The sequence below is a fragment of the Lactuca sativa genome, chromosome 8 (assembly GCF_002870075.4).
Source record: "Lactuca sativa cultivar Salinas chromosome 8, Lsat_Salinas_v11, whole genome shotgun sequence".
NCBI lineage: Eukaryota > Viridiplantae > Streptophyta > Magnoliopsida > Asterales > Asteraceae > Lactuca > Lactuca sativa.
In genome coordinates this window covers 113842914-113864663 of record NC_056630.2, presented here as the reverse complement: position 1 = coordinate 113864663, position 21750 = coordinate 113842914, and the positions used below count along the sequence as shown (strand labels likewise).

At 42.2% G+C, this 21750-nt stretch overlaps 1 protein-coding gene across 1 annotated transcript; it reads left to right on the top strand.

Moving 5' to 3' along the window:
- Positions 1-475: 475 nt before the first annotated feature.
- LOC111896763 (metallothionein-like protein 1) lies at positions 476-1360 on the top strand. Its single transcript, XM_023892749.3, has 3 exons — positions 476-634; positions 807-881; positions 1014-1360. The coding sequence occupies exons 1-3, from the start codon at positions 570-572 to the stop codon at positions 1105-1107; spliced, it is 234 nt and encodes a 77-aa protein (XP_023748517.1). The 5' UTR covers positions 476-569; the 3' UTR covers positions 1108-1360.
- The last annotated feature ends 20390 nt before the right edge of the window (positions 1361-21750 follow it).

Sequence of the window (21750 nt, the reverse complement as noted above, 5' to 3'; positions counted from 1 at the left end):
ACTCTATAAATTTGAAATGTCTCTGTTTTCTACCTGAAAACTTTGAAAAACTTGGTTTAAAATGATTGTATTATTTTCACCATCATTTTCATAACTTTGTCAATCATATTTGAAGTTATTAACGAGATTGTTAAACTCCAATAACACTTTGTTTGTGTTCCGTAATTTTTGTAGATTTGATCTTTAACTAGTCACCTGGATTTATTTCGTTCATGAAATGTTTGGTAATTAAAGCCTTCCATTTCTTCGTGTGCGCCAAACCACATTAGCCTTGCCGAGTGGCATGGCAAGACCACGTACACCCCATGGCCTAGTGTATGCGATTAGTTCGAAGGGTTTAATAATTGTGTTTATGGGATAGATCAAACAATCTCTTGCAATCAAAACAATGACAGCGACAGGTGATTGATATCCATACACGTGTACGGTTGACAGCCACTCTGTTCATCCCTTTTCGTCTATATATGGAGCTCAATGATCAAACAACCAGAAGCACCAAGCTTTAGCAAACTCGATAGAAACAAAATCTTCAATCTCTTCCAAATTATCAACTTCAAAACCTTCCGATCATGTCTTGCTGCAATGGAAAGTGCGGATGTGGCTCAAGCTGCTCTTGCGGAAGCAGTTGCAAGGGGTGAGTTACGTTTTCTTCATATTTCACGATATATCGATCTAGAGAAGAAAAAATATATCATCTCTAGGATCAATTATTGCTTCGTGTTTTAAGTAAATCTCTTATTAGACTGAATTTATTTAAACTTTTGAGAAAAAAATTTAGCCGAAACTGAACTTTAATTTGTTTGCAGATGTGGGATGTATCCTGACATCGAGACCTCCACCAACGCCACCGTGATCGTCGACGGTGTTGCACCAAAGAAGATGTAAGTATAGTACAGTACACCTCCAACTTCAATATGTAATATTAGGATATCAGTTAATTTCTTCATTCTTATAAAAATCACAACGATAAGATTGTGTTAGTTTAAGCTGATTGAGGTCCGAATCATGTGAAGGTATGATGATGGAAGTGAGGGAAGCTTTGTAGCTGAAGGTGCACAAGGATGCAAGTGTGGAGGAAACTGCAAGTGTGATCCTTGCAACTGTTAAGTCTTATCGATCCAAATAAACATCCATCTTTCAGTTGTGTTCTTTATATGTCTCCATGCTTCTCATAGTTTCGTAGTGAAAAATAAAAGAATCCCCAGTCATCTATGGTTTGGGGGTTATATTTGTCTACCCATGGTCACTGTAAATGATGCTTGTGTATAAGCAGCTATATGAGTATTATGGAGATAATGAAAGATTTGATGTGTATCCTTTGAGGAGTGAATGACTTTTTATGAAAGAAAAGTTGGCATCATGATCGTGGTCTAAAGCTTTTGTTTATTGGATATTAATATCAAGATAAAGAAATAGATGATAGGTTTTTGTTGTTTTTTTTTTCAAATTGATTTAAGGTAATTTTATTTTATTGAAATAATAAGAGTATATAGGGGCTTGATCAAAAATTGAAACCGAATATAAACAAACTCAACCAAATGTGTTTGGTTATTTGGTCTTCGGTCAATTCGGTTTGATTAACCAAATAAGAATATCTTATTCAATTTGAGTTTGGTTAAATTTTTATTATTTTAGTTAAATCGAAAACAATAAAAAAACTATTTAATTAATATATATTTATATTAGGAATTAGGGATTGACATCTGCGAGTACCCGCTTTAATTGTTAGGAACCGGACTTGGAACCATCAGTTCTTGAAATTTTGGAACCGAAACCGAAACCGCCAATTCCGGTACCGGATACTCGGTTTCTAATTAAGTTTTATAAAATTATATCATTAAAAATTCTAAGAATAACCATCTATTGTCAATAAAAAAGTATCTGTGATTGTTTATTAATAAGCATTATATATTCATAAATTGAATGTAGGGAAGTTTAGGGTTTGTGGTGGAGATCTGGATACCAACTTGGATCGTGATATCACTTTCCGAACTGATATTTCTACCGTATGTCTGGGTTACAAGAAATTTAGCATATGATAATCCAAGTGGACACTTATGATTCTAGGCACATAAATCGTAAGCCAATATGTTAGAGGATTCTGTGAAAGCATGATGAAAACAAGAGCTTCAGATTGTATCTCTCTTCTGAAAAGAAGATTCGATTATATAATAAACGATATTAGGGTTTCATTAGGGTTGGGCCGCAATGGGTTCCTTTGAAAACAAGTCAGGGTAATCCGGATTTGCCCCTTGGACCCCGCAAGGGGCGCTGCCCCTTTGGAAACCTCGGACCTAGGGGCGCTGCCCCCGGACCCCCGACTAGTCGTCGAACCGGCTACTAATTTGATCTTATACAGTGTGCACTCCGCACCAATCCGTACACATATTAGAAAACAAATTAAAAATCCCTTTAGCTCACATGCTAATTCCAGTTACATAAAATGACATGGTGACACTAAAATCACCAACAGAGAACATATTGATATATAAGTTTCGTATTCTTCTCGCATTCACATTTTCATGTTTAATTTTGGCAGCTATGTATTGTTGTATGTGTAAAGAAATTTAAAAACCATTATGTTGTTATAAAATTATGAATAATGCTAGTAATAAATATTTAATACCATAACTATTTTTTAATTACAATTTGTACTCCATATATTCACAAAGCCGTAAGAACCAACTACTGTTCATGTCATGAATTTTTCAAAACGTAAATAAAGATGTTGATTATGTAGATACTGTAATGTCCTAAAAATTAAGAATATAAATTTTGATTTATAAATTAATAAAACCATTATCCAAGACAACATCATCAAAATCATAGTAAATCAATAACATCCTAATATATCAGAGTAATATAAAATGTGGAGCAATGTGGTGTGTGCACTGTAATCATCACATACTCTTCCTCTTCGAACCAGAAATACCTAAAACAGAAACTAAAAACCGTAAACACAAAGCTTAGTGAGTTCTCCAAAATACCACATACTAAACAAACACACTGCCAAACATATCTAGGTTTTTGCCTACTCATTCGGTCTATTTTAACCGAATACTATTAAGCATATCTGGGTGCTTGCCTACCCCTTTGGTCTATTTCAACCGGATACTATCAAGCATATTTGGGCGCTTGTCTACCCCTTCGGTCTATTTCAACTGGATACTATCAAACATATCTGGGTGCTTACTATTACACCCCTGGACCAGGATGGCGGAAATGTCCGGAGGCGGGTGACGTCATTGTGTAGTACCTTAATAGTTGAATATAAATGAAACATAGCAAATCCAAACATCATATATTAAGATAACAAACTTACATTGTTTTCACATCATGTATTTGTTCTCAAATTACACAAAAGACACATTAATAAGTAAACTCCAAACTACAACAAAATAATCCAGAATCCGCGATCCATAAACTTACTTACTGATTTTCTGAGAATACAAGTCGTTTGAAAAACGTCAACATATAATATGTTGGTGAGTTCATAAACATTTTTGTATAAAAGTTTGTGATAATTTAGAAACCCAGAAAATCCAATATTTTCTGTTAAAATAGTTGTAAGTCTTGTTTCCAATCAAGTATAATTACGTGTGTGTTTTAGTTATAACTTGTCGAAAATTGTATAAAATTCGTTTTTCCCCAGAAAATCCTATATTTTATGATATACAAAAATAGCCGTCTTAAAACCCTAAGACTTGTGTGATAAAGTTTCACTCAAGATATTCAAAATCATAATTGATTATGAACAAAACATGTGATCCGTGTAAATTAAACAATATTTTGATATTCTAAGTGAGATGTTATAACCATACTAATATGACTGAGTGCCTATCTTAACGTTCTTCAGGCGTTGATTTTGTTGAAGACATTTGTCACCCTAGACTGGCCTGTCTAGCTGTAGCGAACAACGAAGGTGTATGGTGTCAACCCCATATAGATCTACACATAAATTCTCGTTCTCTCTCCAGGAGACTCTGGTTATAACTCTTACATGACTTTAGTTATACACTATTATATAGGAACGGTGAAGGTGCGTCTCACTTGAATCCTAACAGGTATTCACGCTAATAGTTGTTTTTCGTCATTTAATTTAATAAATAACATCAGTTGTACTTGTTGACTAGACATTTCGTTTTTGTTTCGCAACATTAGTTATGCTCGTTGATTAGGTGTTTCGTTTCGCTTCATTTATTGAAAATAATCCACTTTGAATCGTATTTATAAAAAAATGACTCAATATTATCGATGCGTCAAGGCCCTTCCTTTTTATAAATTATCAAATAAGACCCCCAATTGTCAAAAAGTGTCATGAGTGATCCCAAAATATGAGGATTGTTGAAAACAACCCATTTCTGAAGAGAATTGTTATCAAGATTATGAGAGCAATTAAGATTGAATCAATGAAAAGTAAGAACACAAAGAGTAAATATTAATCAGATCTTTTATTGATGAAGACTGATTACAAAACTTTTTAAGCAGAAAGAATTCTCGAGAGAAAAGCTATATTTACTTCTATCCTCAGTCCCTATTTATAGGACACCTGAGTGTACAAAAAATATATTAAGTCTAATACAATACGCTTCGCATAAAACTGACTTAGTAAAATAACTAACAATGCGAAACTAAACAAACAAACAATTCGACTTTTACAATTTAACCTCTACAATCTCCCCCTTTGTAAACAGTCGAAGCTATTCAGTCCATAAGCCTTTGAACAACTGAGTGAATTGTCTTTCGCACTTCTCCATACCAGGAAATCACCTTCTTGAGCTCCTTCTTGTCTCCTTAATTATTCTTCTTGCAGTTGTTCATACGAACAATAAAGTGCGTATATTGAGAAGAAGTATATCTTTCAACCTCTGAGACCTTGAACAAAAATTTCTTGGGCTTTCCCTTCGTATCTCTTCCAGAAAACACCATGCTGAAAGGTTTCAGGCATATTTCCCCAACAACATACTTTGATAATGCTGACTGGGTCAAGGTTTCTTCCCAAGGAATGTTCACTTCCCTTCCCAAAGTAGTTGCCAATTCTTCATCAGTTAGAGCCAAACAATTGAAGTAATTGTCGATATACGTCTTGACATGTGCGAACCCGATTCTAAACTCTTCAGTCTCAGATCCTTTGAGCTTATTCTCTTCCATATGTTTCAAAATGAGAGCTACTTGAATCAAATCATTTCAATTCATCAGAGGGAAGTCAGCTATTGTGAATTCATACTGCTTGTTATCAGCTCGAATAACAAAATAACGAAAATTCTGAAGCATGTCTTCAAACATCGTATCTTTCTTGATCGTCAACACCTTTTTGATCTTCATTAAAGACCATATTTCATCTGGATTCTTCCCAATACAGCATGAAATCTGATTTTCATGTGTATGTAGTCATTAGGATTATCAAACTTCTCGCTAATCTTGTATTGAGCTGTAATGAAGAGCATTTCGTTAATCGGAAAATCCAATTGACATTTGTCTGAATTAGCAATATCATAACTTCTCTTTGGCTTCTTCTCGAATTCATACATCTCCTTTCCCACAACTTTTGACTCTATAGTTTCATAAGAGTACAGCTTCGCAGGATCTCCTTTGTTCATTGTAGGAGGATCACTTGCCCTTTGCCTCATGATGCTTTGAACTTGTCTCATTCTTTCCAACTCAGCCTCTGCTTCAACTTTCTTCTCCTCCTTCTATTTTTCATACAAAATTCCTTTTCCTTTTCCCACACTATCAGTTTGAGGTTTCGTACTCGAACTTCCTTCTTTTGCCCCAATCGATATTCCTTTGGCAATTGGTCTTGTGGTTATTGTTGTTGAGGAAATTGGCATCGTAAGTATTGGAAGAGTAGATTTGAGATGAGTAGATATTACTTTCTCCACGGTCTTCACATCATCCTCTTTACTTGAGTTTTTCTCTCCCCCTTGCACCCCTGTGAAAGCAGTTGGGGCACTCTTTGGTAGTAAAGAGGTGAAGTTCGCAATCGGAGCCAGTGCCTTCTGAATTGCTTGTTCCAAAGTATTTACTTTGAGAGTCAAGAATTCAGGAGTAAGAATAGACGAAGATGAAGATTGCGAAATCAATGCCTTCAGCTCAGTCACCATTTGAATCAACTGATCAAACTTCGCCATATCTTCTTTATGATTTGCATCAATGATAGGAGCAACAATAGCTTTGTTGATGTCTGAGACCACTACATCAACCCTCTTCTGAACTTCAATCTATTGAGAATGAATATCTTGAAGCTCCTTCGCAAGTTCAGTCTTTAACTCTTCAATCTTGAAGTTTACATCCTCCCGAACCTTCTTTACATCCTGCACAAACAGAACATGGCGTTCTTTTGCTACATATTATAAATCTTTAACGACTCCATTAAATGAAGTTCCTTGAGCTGTAATGCGAAGCTCATTATTTTTGTATGTCTGATCAACCATATCCAATATTCGCTTCTCAGCAGCCTTGAGCATAACATCAACCTCCATTGCTGAGATAGATGATATTATGCCAGAATCAGCTTGTGACTGAATAATGGCATTCAACTTGTGATTCAGGATTTTGAACTGCTTTCCTGTCATAAGCATATGATCAGGTATATCCTCCTCCTCTGAATCAAAGTGAATATCTTCAAATACTCCTCCAAAAGCTCCTCCTTTGGTTTCATTGTCAGACATGGGTTGCGAAGGTTGAGGAGTTTCAGGTGTTTGTGAGGGAAATAGGGTTGTAAATGGGTTTTGTAGAGGATGATCAAAAATGGATGAGGTTGTGGATAGTGTAGTAGTTGGAAATGATACAGGTGGTAAAGAAATAGGTAATGTGATTGGTAGGCTAATTGGCAAAGTGGTTTCAACACTTGTGATAGGTGCCCCCGTATCAGATACGTTGACAACCATATCAAAAATAGGTACCTCCTCAGAAACTGATTTGGTAGTGACTATTTCAAGTGGTTGTGAGGAAATTTGTGAAACTTGAATATTTGACACAGGTGGAACAGAAACGATTACCGGTGTAGAAACTGATGGAGTGTCTGGAACCACTTCTTCATCGGAAGACTCATTGCGAATTATCAGCTTTTGCTTTTTCAACATGGTTTGTTGCATTTGTTTCGCAACATCTTGAGCGCGTTGCCTCTTAGATCCTGGAGAGACAGGAGCTAGAATATTGCAAACTGTCACCCCCTTACTGCTCACTTCAGTCTTGCGAATCTTTTTCAATACCCCTGATTTTGAGGGTATTGTTTCCTTCTTCGATTTTGGCGAGGTATCCGCTAACTGAACCTCTTCTTGTTGACTTTGTTTCGAAGATTGAGCATTTTCGTCCTTCTGGATGGCCTTCTTCTTCTTTGGGGTTTTGGCAGCAACTTCTAACAAAATTCCAGTCTCCACAGCTGGATCGAAAGTCTTCATGTAGCATATCAACACCTTGTGAGTGGATGATACTTTGCGAAACATCGCATCTGGAATGCGAGCAACATGAGTAAAAATATTTTCATCATCCTCCACCTCCTTAGGAAATTGATATAATGAAAATTCAGCCACCTCAGCACCCTCTGGAACTTGAATTCCCTCTTTGTCATACACCTTTTCCAGAATGAGGCTCCAATACCTTGCGCATGAGATACCTTTCTCAGAATTAGTGTTTTCCAGACTTTTTATGAACTCCTTCCACAACTGAGTTCCGTAATCTACACTAATATCATAATACAAATCCATCACCATCGCGTAGACTTCCATACGGCCCCTGTCAAGTCCTACGGTTCTTCCTGTCAAACATTTGAGGAAAATTCCAAATAGAAAATTCCACAGACAAGGTAATCCCGACTTTCTGAAATCACTAATCTTCTCTAGAGCTGGCTGGTGACCCATCTCATTGAACATGAAGATTATTTGGGAATTGAGAGGTTTGAAGAAAGGAGGATTGTTGGGAATGTTCAAGAACTCGATGAACATTTTCTTGGTGAGTTTGACCCTTTTGTTGTTCAAAAAATTGAAGGTAATGACATTTGTGGCATAGTTGTAAGAAGCCGATGATGCAGCCAATGACAACCAAGTCATCGGAACTGAGAAGGAATTGAACATTGCAGTAGACAAAGGAGATATTTTTAAGGCAATGATCAGCATCTTCAATCCTTCTGGGTATGATGAGACATTGGGATCAACCAGATAGTTGGTGCTTTGGATCTTCATGAGTGATTGTGAGAGAACTTCATCAGTGTTTGATTAAGTGCCAGCCATTGATAGGGTTTGAAAGAGATGAAGTTGAAGAAATTTGAAGCTTTTTAGGACTGTGAGAGTTTTTTTCGTGTAACCGTATACAATGATCTTGATCCCCCTTTTATAGGTTACCCAAATTGATTTGAAATTAAAGCGGGATACATTTAAGGTTATCCGATGTGGCACCTTGAAAATCGGATTATGACTGTAAAAGATAGCCATGCTTCAAAAAGTAACTGTCACATCTCCTAGAAAACTGGATAGAATACCAGCCATCTTGAGTACACAGCCTGTCAATTTTCTCGTTATAGAATTTGAACTGTTAAAACCCTTCGCTTGGAGGCAAGGCTCTTTCACTTTTGGGATGTAAAGTGAAGTCATATGCCAGATTTGCGAAATCATCATCCTAAGTTGGTATCACTCAGAACCTCAAGGATTTCGTGTGTGCATTGTTCCAAAGAAATAAGATGAGAAACAATTAAAAAAAATTTGGAATTCTGTGATATCAAAAATTCAATTTGACACGAATGCAGTTGAACCCTAGGCATAGGTTGCTTCGTTAATCATTAAGAGAGATGATCAACAACTTGTGTAGTTTCCCGTGAATTACAATTGAATACTTTTTGATAAGTATCGAAGGGCTTCTTTTAAAAGATACTTTTGGGTTGGTTTCAAAATTTCATTACATATCAACCTTAACATAAGGTGAGAAATTGTAAATGAAATTACTTGTATGACCAGTGTAGTCAGTGACAAGTTGGCTTTTGAAAATATTTATAATGACTAGGATTTGCGAATAAAACTCACACATAAATCATATTCATAAATTTTTTTGTACTGGATCTTGTTGGGTAACAAACATCGTGGGTTGCGAATGTTTGATCAAGACCACACATGTGAATTGAATATGATTTGGAGTTTCGAAATTTTGGTACTGAAACAAAAGTTTCGTTAAAATCTGGAACTATGTTCCCCGTCAATTCCTCAAGGTTTATGATGTTTTGGTTTCACTTCCATCACGGACTCATGATGTCAGATCATAAACACATAATTTTTGTATATCTAAGTCTCGATGGGTTTGATCAGAGACCTCTTGGACATACGTCTTTGTGTGTAATTTGTGTGAAGAAATTTTGAGATGAAAAAGATTGGTTATAAGATCGAATGTACCTCTGTTATATGTGGACCAAACAGAAAACTCTTAACTCATATGAGAAGAGTAAGGTAGCTCTTTTGACTTATGCCAATACAAGCCTTTCGGGAAGAAATTTTCATGTGATAATTTCATTAAGGCTTTCTTTTCTCACACATAGAGTCATGTGAGGCTTGAGTCAACATGCTGCAGCATGCTTCTAGGGACATCCTAACTAGTTCAAATTTAAAAAAATTGATACCTTCCCATAGAAACATATAAGCATGACCTCTTCGCATTAAGCCCTGGACTAAACTCAAAACACGCTAAAGAATATTTTTGTGATTTTAAATTTTTCAAAATTAAAAACATAACAACATAAAATCTTTTTGGATTTTTGATTTTTCAAAAACAAAAACTACAAAATGAATCGTAAACCTAACCTTATTTGTTATGATTGCAAATGCGAAGAAATGTGGATGCGAAGCCATGCGAAGCCTCTGTATGAATAGTAACATCTGAACAATTATGACTCATAACTGCTGAATGAAACTTTCATGCTTGATATTTTGGAATTGAATTCGCATCAATCATCCCCAAACCTGCTAAAATTCTTACAAATGATTTTTCATCAAGAGGTTTAGTAAAAATATCAGCAAGTTGTTCAGTTGTTTTAACAAAATGAATTTCAATATTCCCATCTTCCACATGATCTTTGATAAAATGATATCGAAGAGCAATGTGTTTTGTCTTTGAATGTTGTACTAGATTATGAAAAATGCGAATTGTACTTTGCGAATCACAATACAAGGGAATCTTTTTCATGTTTATTGCATAGTCACGAAGTTGACTCTGAATCCAAATAACTTGCAAAATGCAAGCAGCAGCAACAATATATTCAACCTCAGTAGTTGATATAGCCACACAAGTTTGCTTCTTTGATTGCCAACTTACCAACTTCCCATCCAATAGTTGACATCCACCACTTGTACTTTTCCTATCCAAAGTACATCCTCCTAGATCAGAATCTGAAAAAGCTTGAATAAAAATCCCGTTTTCGAAGGATACCAAAGTCCTAACGAAACTGTTCCCTTAAGATAGCGAAAAATATTTTTCACTGCAGTCAAATGAGGTTCTCTGGGATTAGCTTGATATCTAGCACAATTACATACCGAAAACATAATATCAGGTCTACTTGCAGTTAAGTACAATAAAGACCCTATCATGCTTCGATAAAGTGTTAAGTCAACAGCAGGAGCATCTAACGAAGGAGTTAATCTTGTTCCCACTGCCATTGGTACTCTCAATTTCGTGCTGTTAGTCATTCCAAATTTTTCAAGCAAGTTCTTCGTGTATTTTTCTTGATTGATTAAAATTCCATCCTTGTTCTGTCTTATGTTCAATCCAAGAAAATTATTAATTTTTCCCATCATGCTCATTTCAAATTGACTCTTCATTAGATTTTCAAATTCAATTGACAATGCTGGGTCAGTTGAGCCAAAAATAATATCATCAACATAAATTTGAACAAGCATTAGATGATTCCCAACTTTCTTGCAAATAATGTGGGGTCTACTGATCCTTGTTTAAATTTAGATTGTTTCAAAAAGTTTGTAAGTGTTGCATACCAGGCTCTTGGTGCTTGTTTTAATCCATACACTGCCTTGTCTAGTATGTAAACATGATCAGGATGTTCATCATTTATAAATCCTGGTGGTTGTTCAACATAGACTGTTTCTTCAAGTTCTCCATTTAAGAATGCACACTTAACATCCATTTGAAAAACATCAAAGTCTTTGTGAGCTGCATAAGCTAAAAATATGCGAACTGCTTCGAGTCTTGCAACAGGAGCAAATGTTTCTTCATAGTCTATTCCTTCTTGTTGGAAATAACCTTTAACAACTAGTCTAGCTTTATTTCGAATAATATTGCCATCTTTGTCGGTTTTATTTTTAAAAATCCATTTTAATCCGACAATTGAAACATCAGAAGGTTTAGGAATTAATCTCCAAACCTTGTTTCGTTCAAATTCAGCCAGTTCATATTGTATAGCAACAACCCAATCTGAGTGTTCCATAGCATCCTTTACTGTCTTTGGCTCTATTTTCGAAATAAAGACATTAAACATACACAATTCTTGGTTCGCATTCAGTACCTCATTTTTCGCACGAATTTGAGCTCTTGTCAACACACCATCTTGTGGATTTCCAATTACCTGTTCTTTTGGATGATTTCTTGTCCATTTCTCAAGTGGTGGATAATCAGGAGTAAATTCCAATGGTGCATCTTCATACATATCTTCATTTTCAGATTCTGCAACAGAAAAATGATCATTTAGTTCATGAAACTCATCATTTTCATCAAGATTAATTGTCTCTGTTTCATCATGCCCCCCCTCAACATGATGTTCATCTTGATGCTCCCCTTCAAAATGATGATCCCGTTGAATTTGCGAATGCTCCCCCTCAACTTGATGATTCAAATTTTCATTCTCCCCCTCGAAAGTTTGCGTTCTGAGTTCATTATTAATCGTATGCTCCCCCTCCATATGAACTTCATGCACACTTTCGCAAGATTCTGAACTTGTAGTGATTGTTGAATCATCAGTATGTTTTGAGGATTCTGATGATTGATTATCAGGAGCATTGTTTTCCGCATCAATTGCCCTGTCAGGAATTCCAAAAATTAAGTCATAATCAAAGTCATTTATTTCAGAATTATCAATTTGTGTATCTGAATCAACAAGAATTGATTTATTTTCAAATTTACTATCCGTTTGTTTAAGATAGTAATCATCAAAAGTTAAATTGAAAGTTTCTTCAACTTTTCGTGTTCGCTTGTTTAGCACCCTGTATGCTACATAATTTTGCGAATATCCTAAGAATATGCCTTCATCAGCTTTAGCTTGGAACTTTGTCAAATTATCTTTGAGATTCATTATGAAGCACCTACAATGTAACGACCCAAATTTTTTTTTTTTTTGATATTACTTTAGAAAACATTAATAAATAAAAACATTGTCTAAATAAAAGAAACATTGTTTGTTCACACCATAACACATTGCAACCATGTTCTCAAAAGCCAAACCGTACATCCCATCAAATATCAGAGTACAATCCCAGTAAATCTCATAAATGCGGAAACCGAAGAGTGTGTGTATGACGTGCCGCTACCGCGCCGGCTCCTTCCCCTTCGATGCAGAGGTACCTGAAAACAAAACTGTAAACGTAAGCACAAAGCTTAGTGAGTTCCCCCAACGTACCGCATACCATACAAACACATAACATATATACTGCCAGGCTATTCTGGGGTGCCTGACTACCCGGTACGGCCATTCTGGGGTGCCGACCTACCCGTGTCAAGCCATTATGGGGTGCCGACCTACCCGTGTCAAGCCATTCTGGGGTGCTGACTACCCATCGGTCCTAACAACCGATCCTCGGGGACTATTTCACCCCTACTACTACGATCACATATAACATAACAAGCCAGCATGCATACATATCGTCACATACTGTCAGACGTGTCTGGGGTGTCTGACTACCCTTCGGTCCGAACAACCAAACTCTACTACTATCACATACAGCATATCATGCTAGCATATAACATGTCAGGTACTAGCGAACTTAGATGATATCACAAAGACAATCATCTATCATACAACTCCTACTGGTGGGTCGGCATTGTGGCCTTAGACCCACCGCTACTGGAAGGTAACTCACCTCAAAGTAGCTGCTGAACTGATCGGGAACTAACTGACTGCTGCTGCTCCGGGAGTCCTCCGGCTGCAATTTCCACGACATACTCAATCAAACACTGCTAACTGTCCTTTAGGTAAAATGACCATTTTACCCCTGGATTAACTCTAAGCCAAAGCTGGAGTCAACTTTCAGTTGACCCGACTCGCCGAGTGGATCACCACTCGCCGAGTCCCTAGCAAACCAATGTCCTGGGTCCCTGGTTCTACTCGTCGAGTCGGGCTATGACTCGACGAGTTCACCTTCTATCTGCCATTCAACACCTTCATCCTACTCGCCGAGTTGTATGAACAACTCGTCGAGTTCATCTTCATCCGATGAACACCTTATGCTAAGACTCGCCGAGTTGTATGAACAACTCGCCGAGTCTGTTCTTGAGCTATGAAGATTGCCTTGGACTCGCCGAGTCAGGGCATTGACTCGCCGAGTCCTAACATGGGTGAGTTCAGCTCCCAACCCACCGAGTCACCCCCTGTGACTCAAGGCTCAACTCGACACATGAAGAAGGGACCAATTCGGTGACTCGCGACCAGACTCGCCGAGTCACCTATGCGACTCGCCGAGTCGTCGCCATGCACTCCTTAAATATACCGATTTGCTCGGTTCCAGACCATGCCATTCATAGATCTGGACTTCTAGGACACGAATCACACGTAAAGTTTCCAACTTTACGTGTGGATATTCACCAATATGGATTATAAGGCTCAAAATGTCTCAAAATGGTAGATCTAGGGCTAACAAGCCTCATGAGGCCAAAAAGCTAACAGATCTGAGCTCCTGGAGCTCAATCTTACATAGATCCAAAGGCCAAACGCCTTATTACAACATATAATGAACATGCAAACTTGGGGAATTGACCAAGAAGGACCCAAATGAAGTTTTAAGCATAGAATCAAGGGGAAAACGGGTTATACCTCAAAGGAAATGTTGAAATGACACAAGGATGGCTGATCTCCTTCTCCTCTTCTTGATCTACTCCTCTTACTCTTCAAAACCTTCAAGAACACACCATGAACACCTCAAACTCTCAAGGAAACAAGGGAAAACGATGTAGGGGGAGTTCTGGGGGTGAATGGGGACGAGTTGGGGCGGAATGAGAGTTTAAATAGGGGGCAAACCCTTGAAACTTAGGGTTTCATCCCGCATCGGTGACTCGCCGAGTCCAGGATATGGACTCGTCGAGTCGCCTACTTAAAACGCGTCCTGAGTCTCGTCCCTACTCGGCGAGTCGGACCCTATGACTCGCCGAGTCTGAGGCTAAATTAGGGCAATGCTCAAATAAAATTCACATACCGGAAACCAGGTGCTACAAATCTCCCCCACTTATTTTAGACTTCGTCCTCGAAGTCTGCTGCCTGATCCTGAAACAGCTCGGGGTAGTGCTCCGTCATCTCGTCTACCGGCTCCCAAGTCCACTCTGAACCCTTGCGGTGCTGCCATTGCACCTTCACTAGCTCCACCCTCTTGTTCCTTAAATCCTTCGACTTCCTGTCGAGGATTGCGACTGGGCGCTCGATGTAGTTCAGGCTGTCATCAACCTGAATATCCTCCAAAGGTACTACTGCAGAATCGTCCACTAGGCACTTCCGCAACTGCGAAACATGGAAAGTGCTGTGGATCTGACTAAGCTCGGCTGGCAAATCCAGCCTATATGCTACCTTGCCCACCCGGGCTAAGACCCTGAACGGTCCGATGAATCGCGGGCCCAACTTGCCCCGCTTCCTGAATCGGATGACGCCTTTCCACGGCGACACCTTCAGGAGGACCATATCCCCGACCTGGAACTCTAAATCGGATCGACGCTTGTCGGCATAACTTTTCTATCGACTCTGAGCAGTCTGAAGCCTGCTCCGGACCTGCTGTATCCTCTCAGTCGTCTTGAGCACCACTTCGGTGCTTCCCATAACTCTCTGGCCAACCTCACCCCAGCATATCAGGGTCCTACACCTCCGTCCGTACAACATCTCGAAGGGAGGGCGGTCGATACTCGCGTGATAGCTGTTGTTGTAGGAGAACTCAGCCAAAGGAAGATAGGTATCCCAGCTACCACCGAAATCCAGAACACACGCCCGCAACATGTCCTCCAAAGTCTGGATGGTCCGCTCACTCTGTCCATCTGTCTGCGGGTGAAAGGCGGTGCTGAAATGCAGACGAGTGCCCAACTCGTCATGGAATCTCTTCCAAAACCTGGAAGTAAAACGCACATCCCTGTCCGAGATCACCGATACTGGCACCCCATGCCGTGCCACAATCTCCCTGATATAGATGTCGGCCAATTTCTCGGCCGATATGCTCTCCGGAATCGGAATAAAGTGAGCACTCTTGGTCAATCTATCCACGATGACCCAAATCGAATCCACTCCACGCGCGGTCCTGGGAAGCTTCGTGATAAAATCCATCGTGATATCTTCCCACTTCCACAGTGGAATGTCCAACGGCTGCATCTTGCCATGCGACCTCTGATGTTCGGCCTTGACCTTCCTGCAGGTCAAGCACCGCTCGACGTACCATGCCACATCCCGCTTCATGCAGGGCCACCAATAGTCTAGACGAAGATCCCTATACATCTTCGTCGCCCCGGGATGAATAGAGAATCGGGACTTGTGCGCCTCCTCCATCAAAATCTGGCGCACGCCCCCGTGATACGGCACCCACACCCTATGGTGTAGTGTCAATAACCCTCGGCTATCATAATCGAAGGAGGAAACCTGACCTACTACGCGCTCGTTCTTCCGATGCTCCTCCTTGATAGCCTCCTGTTGAGCTTCCCGAATCTGCTCCAACAGGGGAGTCACCACAGTCATCCTCAAACAGGCGTCCCTGATCGGCGCCGTCTTGCGGCTAAGCGCATCGGCCACCACATTGGCCTTTCCCGGGTGGTAAAGGATCTCGCAATCATAATCCTTCACCACATCCAACCACCGACGCTGCCTCATGTTCAGATTCGGCTGGTCCATGAGGTACCTCAAGCTCTTGTGGTCCGTGTAGATGGTACACCGAACCCCATAGAGGTAATGTCGCCAAATCTTGAGGGCAAATACCACCGCCCCCAACTCCAAATCGTGCCTCGGGTAGTTCGCCTCGTGAGGCTTGAGCTGCCTCGAGGCGTAAGCAATGACATGCCCCCTTTGCATCAGCACCGCGCCCAACCCAGAAATGGACGCATCGCAATAAACCACGAAATCCTCTACGCCCTCTGGCAGGGCTAAGATCGGCGCCTCACATAATCTCTGTCTCAGCGTCTCAAATGCAGCCTGCTGCTCAGGTCCCCACCGAAAGACCACGGCTTTCTTCGTCAGCCGCGTCAGGGGCACGGCTATCTTGGAGAAATCCTGGATAAATCTCCGATAGTAGCCTGCCAATCCTAGGAAGCTCCGAATCTCAGATGGGGACTTCGGAACCTCCCATCTCATCACGGCCTCGACCTTGGCCGGATCGACCAGAATCCCGTTCTGGTTGACGAGGTGCCCCAGAAATTGCACCTCGCGCAACCAAAACTCACACTTGGAGAACTTGGCATACAAGCTCTCCCTCCTCAGGGTCTCTAACACCTCTCTCAAATGCTCCTCATGTTCCTCCCGGGTCTTGGAATAAACCAAGATATCATCGATAAAGACTATCACAGACCGGTCCAGCATCGGTCTGCATACACGGTTCATGAGGTCCATGAACGCGGCAGGAGCATTGGTGAGCCCAAACGGCATCACCACAAACTCGTAATGACCATAGCGCGTCCGAAACGCGGTCTTCTGCATATCCTCCTCCCTGACCCTCATCTGATGATAACCCGAACGCAAATCAATCTTGGAGAACCAAGATGCGCCCTGAAGCTGGTCAAAGAGGTCATCAATCCTCGGAAGCGGGTAACGGTTCTTCACCGTTACCTTGTTCAGCTCTCGATAATCTATACACATCCGATGCGACCCATCCTTCTTCTTCACAAACAGAATCGGGGCTCCCCAGGGCGAACTGCTCGGCCGAATAAATCCCTTGTCCAGCAGCTCCTGCAGCTGCGTAGACAACTCCTGCATCTCGGGAGGAGCCAACCGATACGGTGCTTTGGCTATCGGAGCCGCACCGGGAACGAGGTCAATCCTGAACTCCACCTGTCGCTCCGGAGGTATCCCAGGTAGTTCCTCCGGAAAAACATCAGCAAAATCTCGAACCACCGGGACCTCGCTCACGGTCGCCTTACCCGCCTCCCGGGTGTCCATCACGTACGCGACATAACCCGCGCATCCCTGCTGAAGGTAGCGCCTAGCCCTCGCTGCTGAACATACAGTGGGTCCACACTGCGGCCGCTCTCCATGAATCACTAACTCTCCCCCGCTTGGGGTCTTGACTCGCACTAGCTGCTGTGCGCAATCTATCACTGCCCCATTAGGGCTCAACCAATCCATACCAATAATCACCTTGTTCCCACGCAATGGAATGGGAACCAAGTCTACCAGGTAACACTCCTCAAACAGTCGCAGGACACAATCTCGAAACACCATCGATGCTCGCACCGATCGATCATCGGCAATCTCTACCTCTAACGGGCAATCTAACTCGCCTGAAGTCTCATGAAATCTCTTGCTAAGAGCAAGAGAAACGAACGATCGGGATGCACCCGAGTCGAACAATACCTGAACCGGGATGCCGTTCACATGGAACGATCCTAATACACATGTATACACACGGAGCACATATCAATATCATAACAACGTAAAATAGAAGATAGAAGGAAGGAATCATACCCGTCACCACATCGGGCGCGGCGCGTGCCTCCTCGGCAGTCAACTGAAATGCCCGACTCCTCACCACTGGAGCCTCTGCCTTGCCCTGACGGCCATCCGTGATCCGCAGGGTCGCTGGAGCTGGCGCCTTCACTGGCGCTGAAGCTGTCAACATGGGGCAATTGGCCTTCTTGTGGCCCCTCTGGTTGCAGTGGAAACACAGCAACTCCGATGTCTGAATAACGGTCGCAGGAGCAGTGCAATCCCTGCTGATATGCCCAAACTTGCCGCACTTGTAGCAGCCTGACGATCCCATCCTGCACGCCCCCTCGTGCGGCCTGCCGCACCTCCTGCAGCGGCTCGGTCCCGACTGGCCTTTCGGCCTCCCATCTGATCCCTTGGGCTTCTACCCCGAAGCCCCCGATGACTGACCATCCTCAAGTTTCCGTTTCCGGATGTGCTCCAAATCTATCTCTCTCTCCCTAGCCCTGGCAATCATGGAGTCCAGGGTAGGGCAAGCCGAAAAACTAACATGCTCCCGAATGTCAGCTCGTAGCATATCATGGTAACGAGTCTTCCTCATATCCTCGTCACCTGCATACTGGGGCACCAATAAAGCCCTCTCCCGAAACTTGGCGGTGATCTCCGCCACGGTCTCTGTCGTCTGCCTCATGTCTAAGAACTCCCCGGCCAGCTGCTGAAGCTCGACCGCTGGCGCAAACTCTGCCCTGAACCTAGCCACAAAGTCCGACCAGGTCATTGCCTCGATAGCCAAGGCTCCCATCGAGTCACCCACTGACTCCCACCAATCTCGGGCCCGGTCCCGTAAACACCCTGCTGCGTACCTCACCTTCGACCCCTCGGGGCAGAAGCTGATCAACTGGGCGGACTCGATATCTGCAATCCACCGCCTGGCGACAATGGGGTCCTTCACCCCATGGAAATCCGGCGCACCACTGCTCCTGAAGTCCTTGAAGGACAGTGTGCGAGATCTTGACTGGCTAGAGGCCAAGTCGCTCCTGAATGCCCGTAGGCGATCCTCCATCATCTCCACGATCCCTTCCTTGATCGACCCAAAGATGATGGGGGTCGACTCAAGGATGCCCCTAGTGATCTCCGACGTGATGAACTCACGTCGCCTCTCCTCAATCGGCTCAGTGCCAGATCCCGAACCTGACCCCTCTCCTGACCCGCCATCTGTCGGTCTCGGTCGAAGTACCACCATTCTGCAAAACATCAATAATAATCATTAGTGGTACTGCTACTTTCTGAGGGATCTCAACTACTTACAGGTTCCTTGGTCTCGTCTTGGCCTTCCTCGGCTCGGGTACGGAACCTCTGCTTTCAGTAGTACGGGCCCATACTACCTTCCACATCTATCCGTACCTTCTCCGAGGAATTCCTCGACTCCACCAACTCCCCTCTACTACTGCTACTCTCCGATATTCTCACCCTAGGCTTGCCCTAGGGAGAACTCAAGTTCAACACAACTGGTCCTCAGCTGCTGTAGGTCTCCTCATAATGCCAGTTAGCCACCACCTAAACACCACCACCTGTGATGAGGATTAGATCATCCTTCAAGTAAAAGGCCCGTCCCTACAACGGTTGGACTCAAACAAGAGCTGCGCAATAGGGCCAGTTCCAACACCTTGGGATTATTCAACCCCGATTACATGTGGTGTGACGTGTTTACCTAGTGGCTCACTCCCATTACTCAGAATCCCACCGAGCACGAAGCAAGCAGCATTCGGATAAGGAAAAACAGGCTCAAGCCAAAACTGTTCTTAGAACAAGAAACGACACTTAACATAGGATGCTAAGCTCATACTATCAGGCATAACCTAAACAGGCTACCCTACTGCTGTCTACTCAATTCTAGCATGCAATATTCAATAAGCTGTAACAAATAAACAGGCACATAAGGCATCACTCCTAGATCCTTAGCCTATTCTAGCATGCAATATTCATAAAGCTGATAAACATAACATAAACTTGTATGGGTACTATGGGGAATACTTACTTGAGCTCGGCCGGTCGCGCACGTCACACACTTTACTCTTTCTCGTGACTCTTTTCCGGGTTTTAAAGAATAATTTCTTTTGGAAAAATCTTTCAATCCCTCGGTTTGAGTCCAAACACTCCCGAAGGCGTGTCCGAATCCCTCAAACCAGGGCTCTGATACCAACTTGTAACGACCCAAATTTTTTTTTTTTTGATATTACTTTAGAAAACATTAATAAATAAAAACATTGTCTAAATAAAAGAAACATTGTTTGTTCACACCATAACACATTGCAACCATGTTCTCAAAAGCCAAACCGTACATCCCATCAAATATCAGAGTACAATCCCAGTAAATCTCATAAATGCGGAAACCGAAGAGTGTGTGTATGACGTGCCGCTACCGCGCCGGCTCCTTCCCCTTCGATGCAGAGGTACCTGAAAACAAAACTGTAAACGTAAGCACAAAGCTTAGTGAGTTCCCCCAACGTACCGCATACCATACAAACACATAACATATATACTGCCAGGCTATTCTGGGGTGCCTGACTACCCGGTACGGCCATTCTGGGGTGCCGACCTACCCGTGTCAAGCCATTATGGGGTGCCGACCTACCCGTGTCAAGCCATTCTGGGGTGCTGACTACCCATCGGTCCTAACAACCGATCCTCGGGGACTATTTCACCCCTACTACTACGATCACATATAACATAACAAGCCAGCATGCATACATATCGTCACATACTGTCAGACGTGTCTGGGGTGTCTGACTACCCTTCGGTCCGAACAACCAAACTCTACTACTATCACATACAGCATATCATGCTAGCATATAACATGTCAGGTACTAGCGAACTTAGATGATATCACAAAGACAATCATCTATCATACAACTCCTACTGGTGGGTCGGCATTGTGGCCTTAGACCCACCGCTACTGGAAGGTAACTCACCTCAAAGTAGCTGCTGAACTGATCGGGAACTAACTGACTGCTGCTGCTCCGGGAGTCCTCCGGCTGCAATTTCCACGACATACTCAATCAAACACTGCTAACTGTCCTTTAGGTAAAATGACCATTTTACCCCTGGATTAACTCTAAGCCAAAGCTGGAGTCAACTTTCAGTTGACCCGACTCGCCGAGTGGATCACCACTCGCCGAGTCCCTAGCAAACCAATGTCCTGGGTCCCTGGTTCTACTCGTCGAGTAGGGCTATGACTCGACGAGTTCACCTTCTATCTGCCATTCAACACCTTCATCCTACTCGCCGAGTTGTATGAACAACTCGTCGAGTTCATCTTCATCCGATGAACACCTTATGCTAAGACTCGCCGAGTTGTATGAACAACTCGCCGAGTCTGTTCTTGAGCTATGAAGATTGCCTTGGACTCGCCGAGTCAGGGCATTGACTCGCCGAGTCCTAACATGGGTGAGTTCAGCTCCCAACCCACCGAGTCACCCCCTGTGACTCAAGGCTCAACTCGACACATGAAGAAGGGACCAATTCGGTGACTCGCGACCAGACTCGCCGAGTCACCTATGCGACTCGCCGAGTCGTCGCCATGTACTCCTTAAATATACCGATTTGCTCGGTTCCAGACCATGCCATTCATAGATCTGGACTTCTAGGACACGAATCACACGTAAAGTTTCCAACTTTACGTGTGGATATTCACCAATATGGATTATAAGGCTCAAAATGTCTCAAAATGGTAGATCTAGGGCTAACAAGCCTCATAAGGCCAAAAAGCTAACAGATCTGAGCTCCTGGAGCTCAATCTTACATAGATCCAAAGGCCAAATGCCTTATTACAACATATAATGAACATGCAAACTTGGGGAATTGACCAAGAAGGACCCAAATGAAGTTTTAAGCATAGAATCAAGGGGAAAACGGGTTATACCTCAAAGGAAATGTTGAAATGACACAAG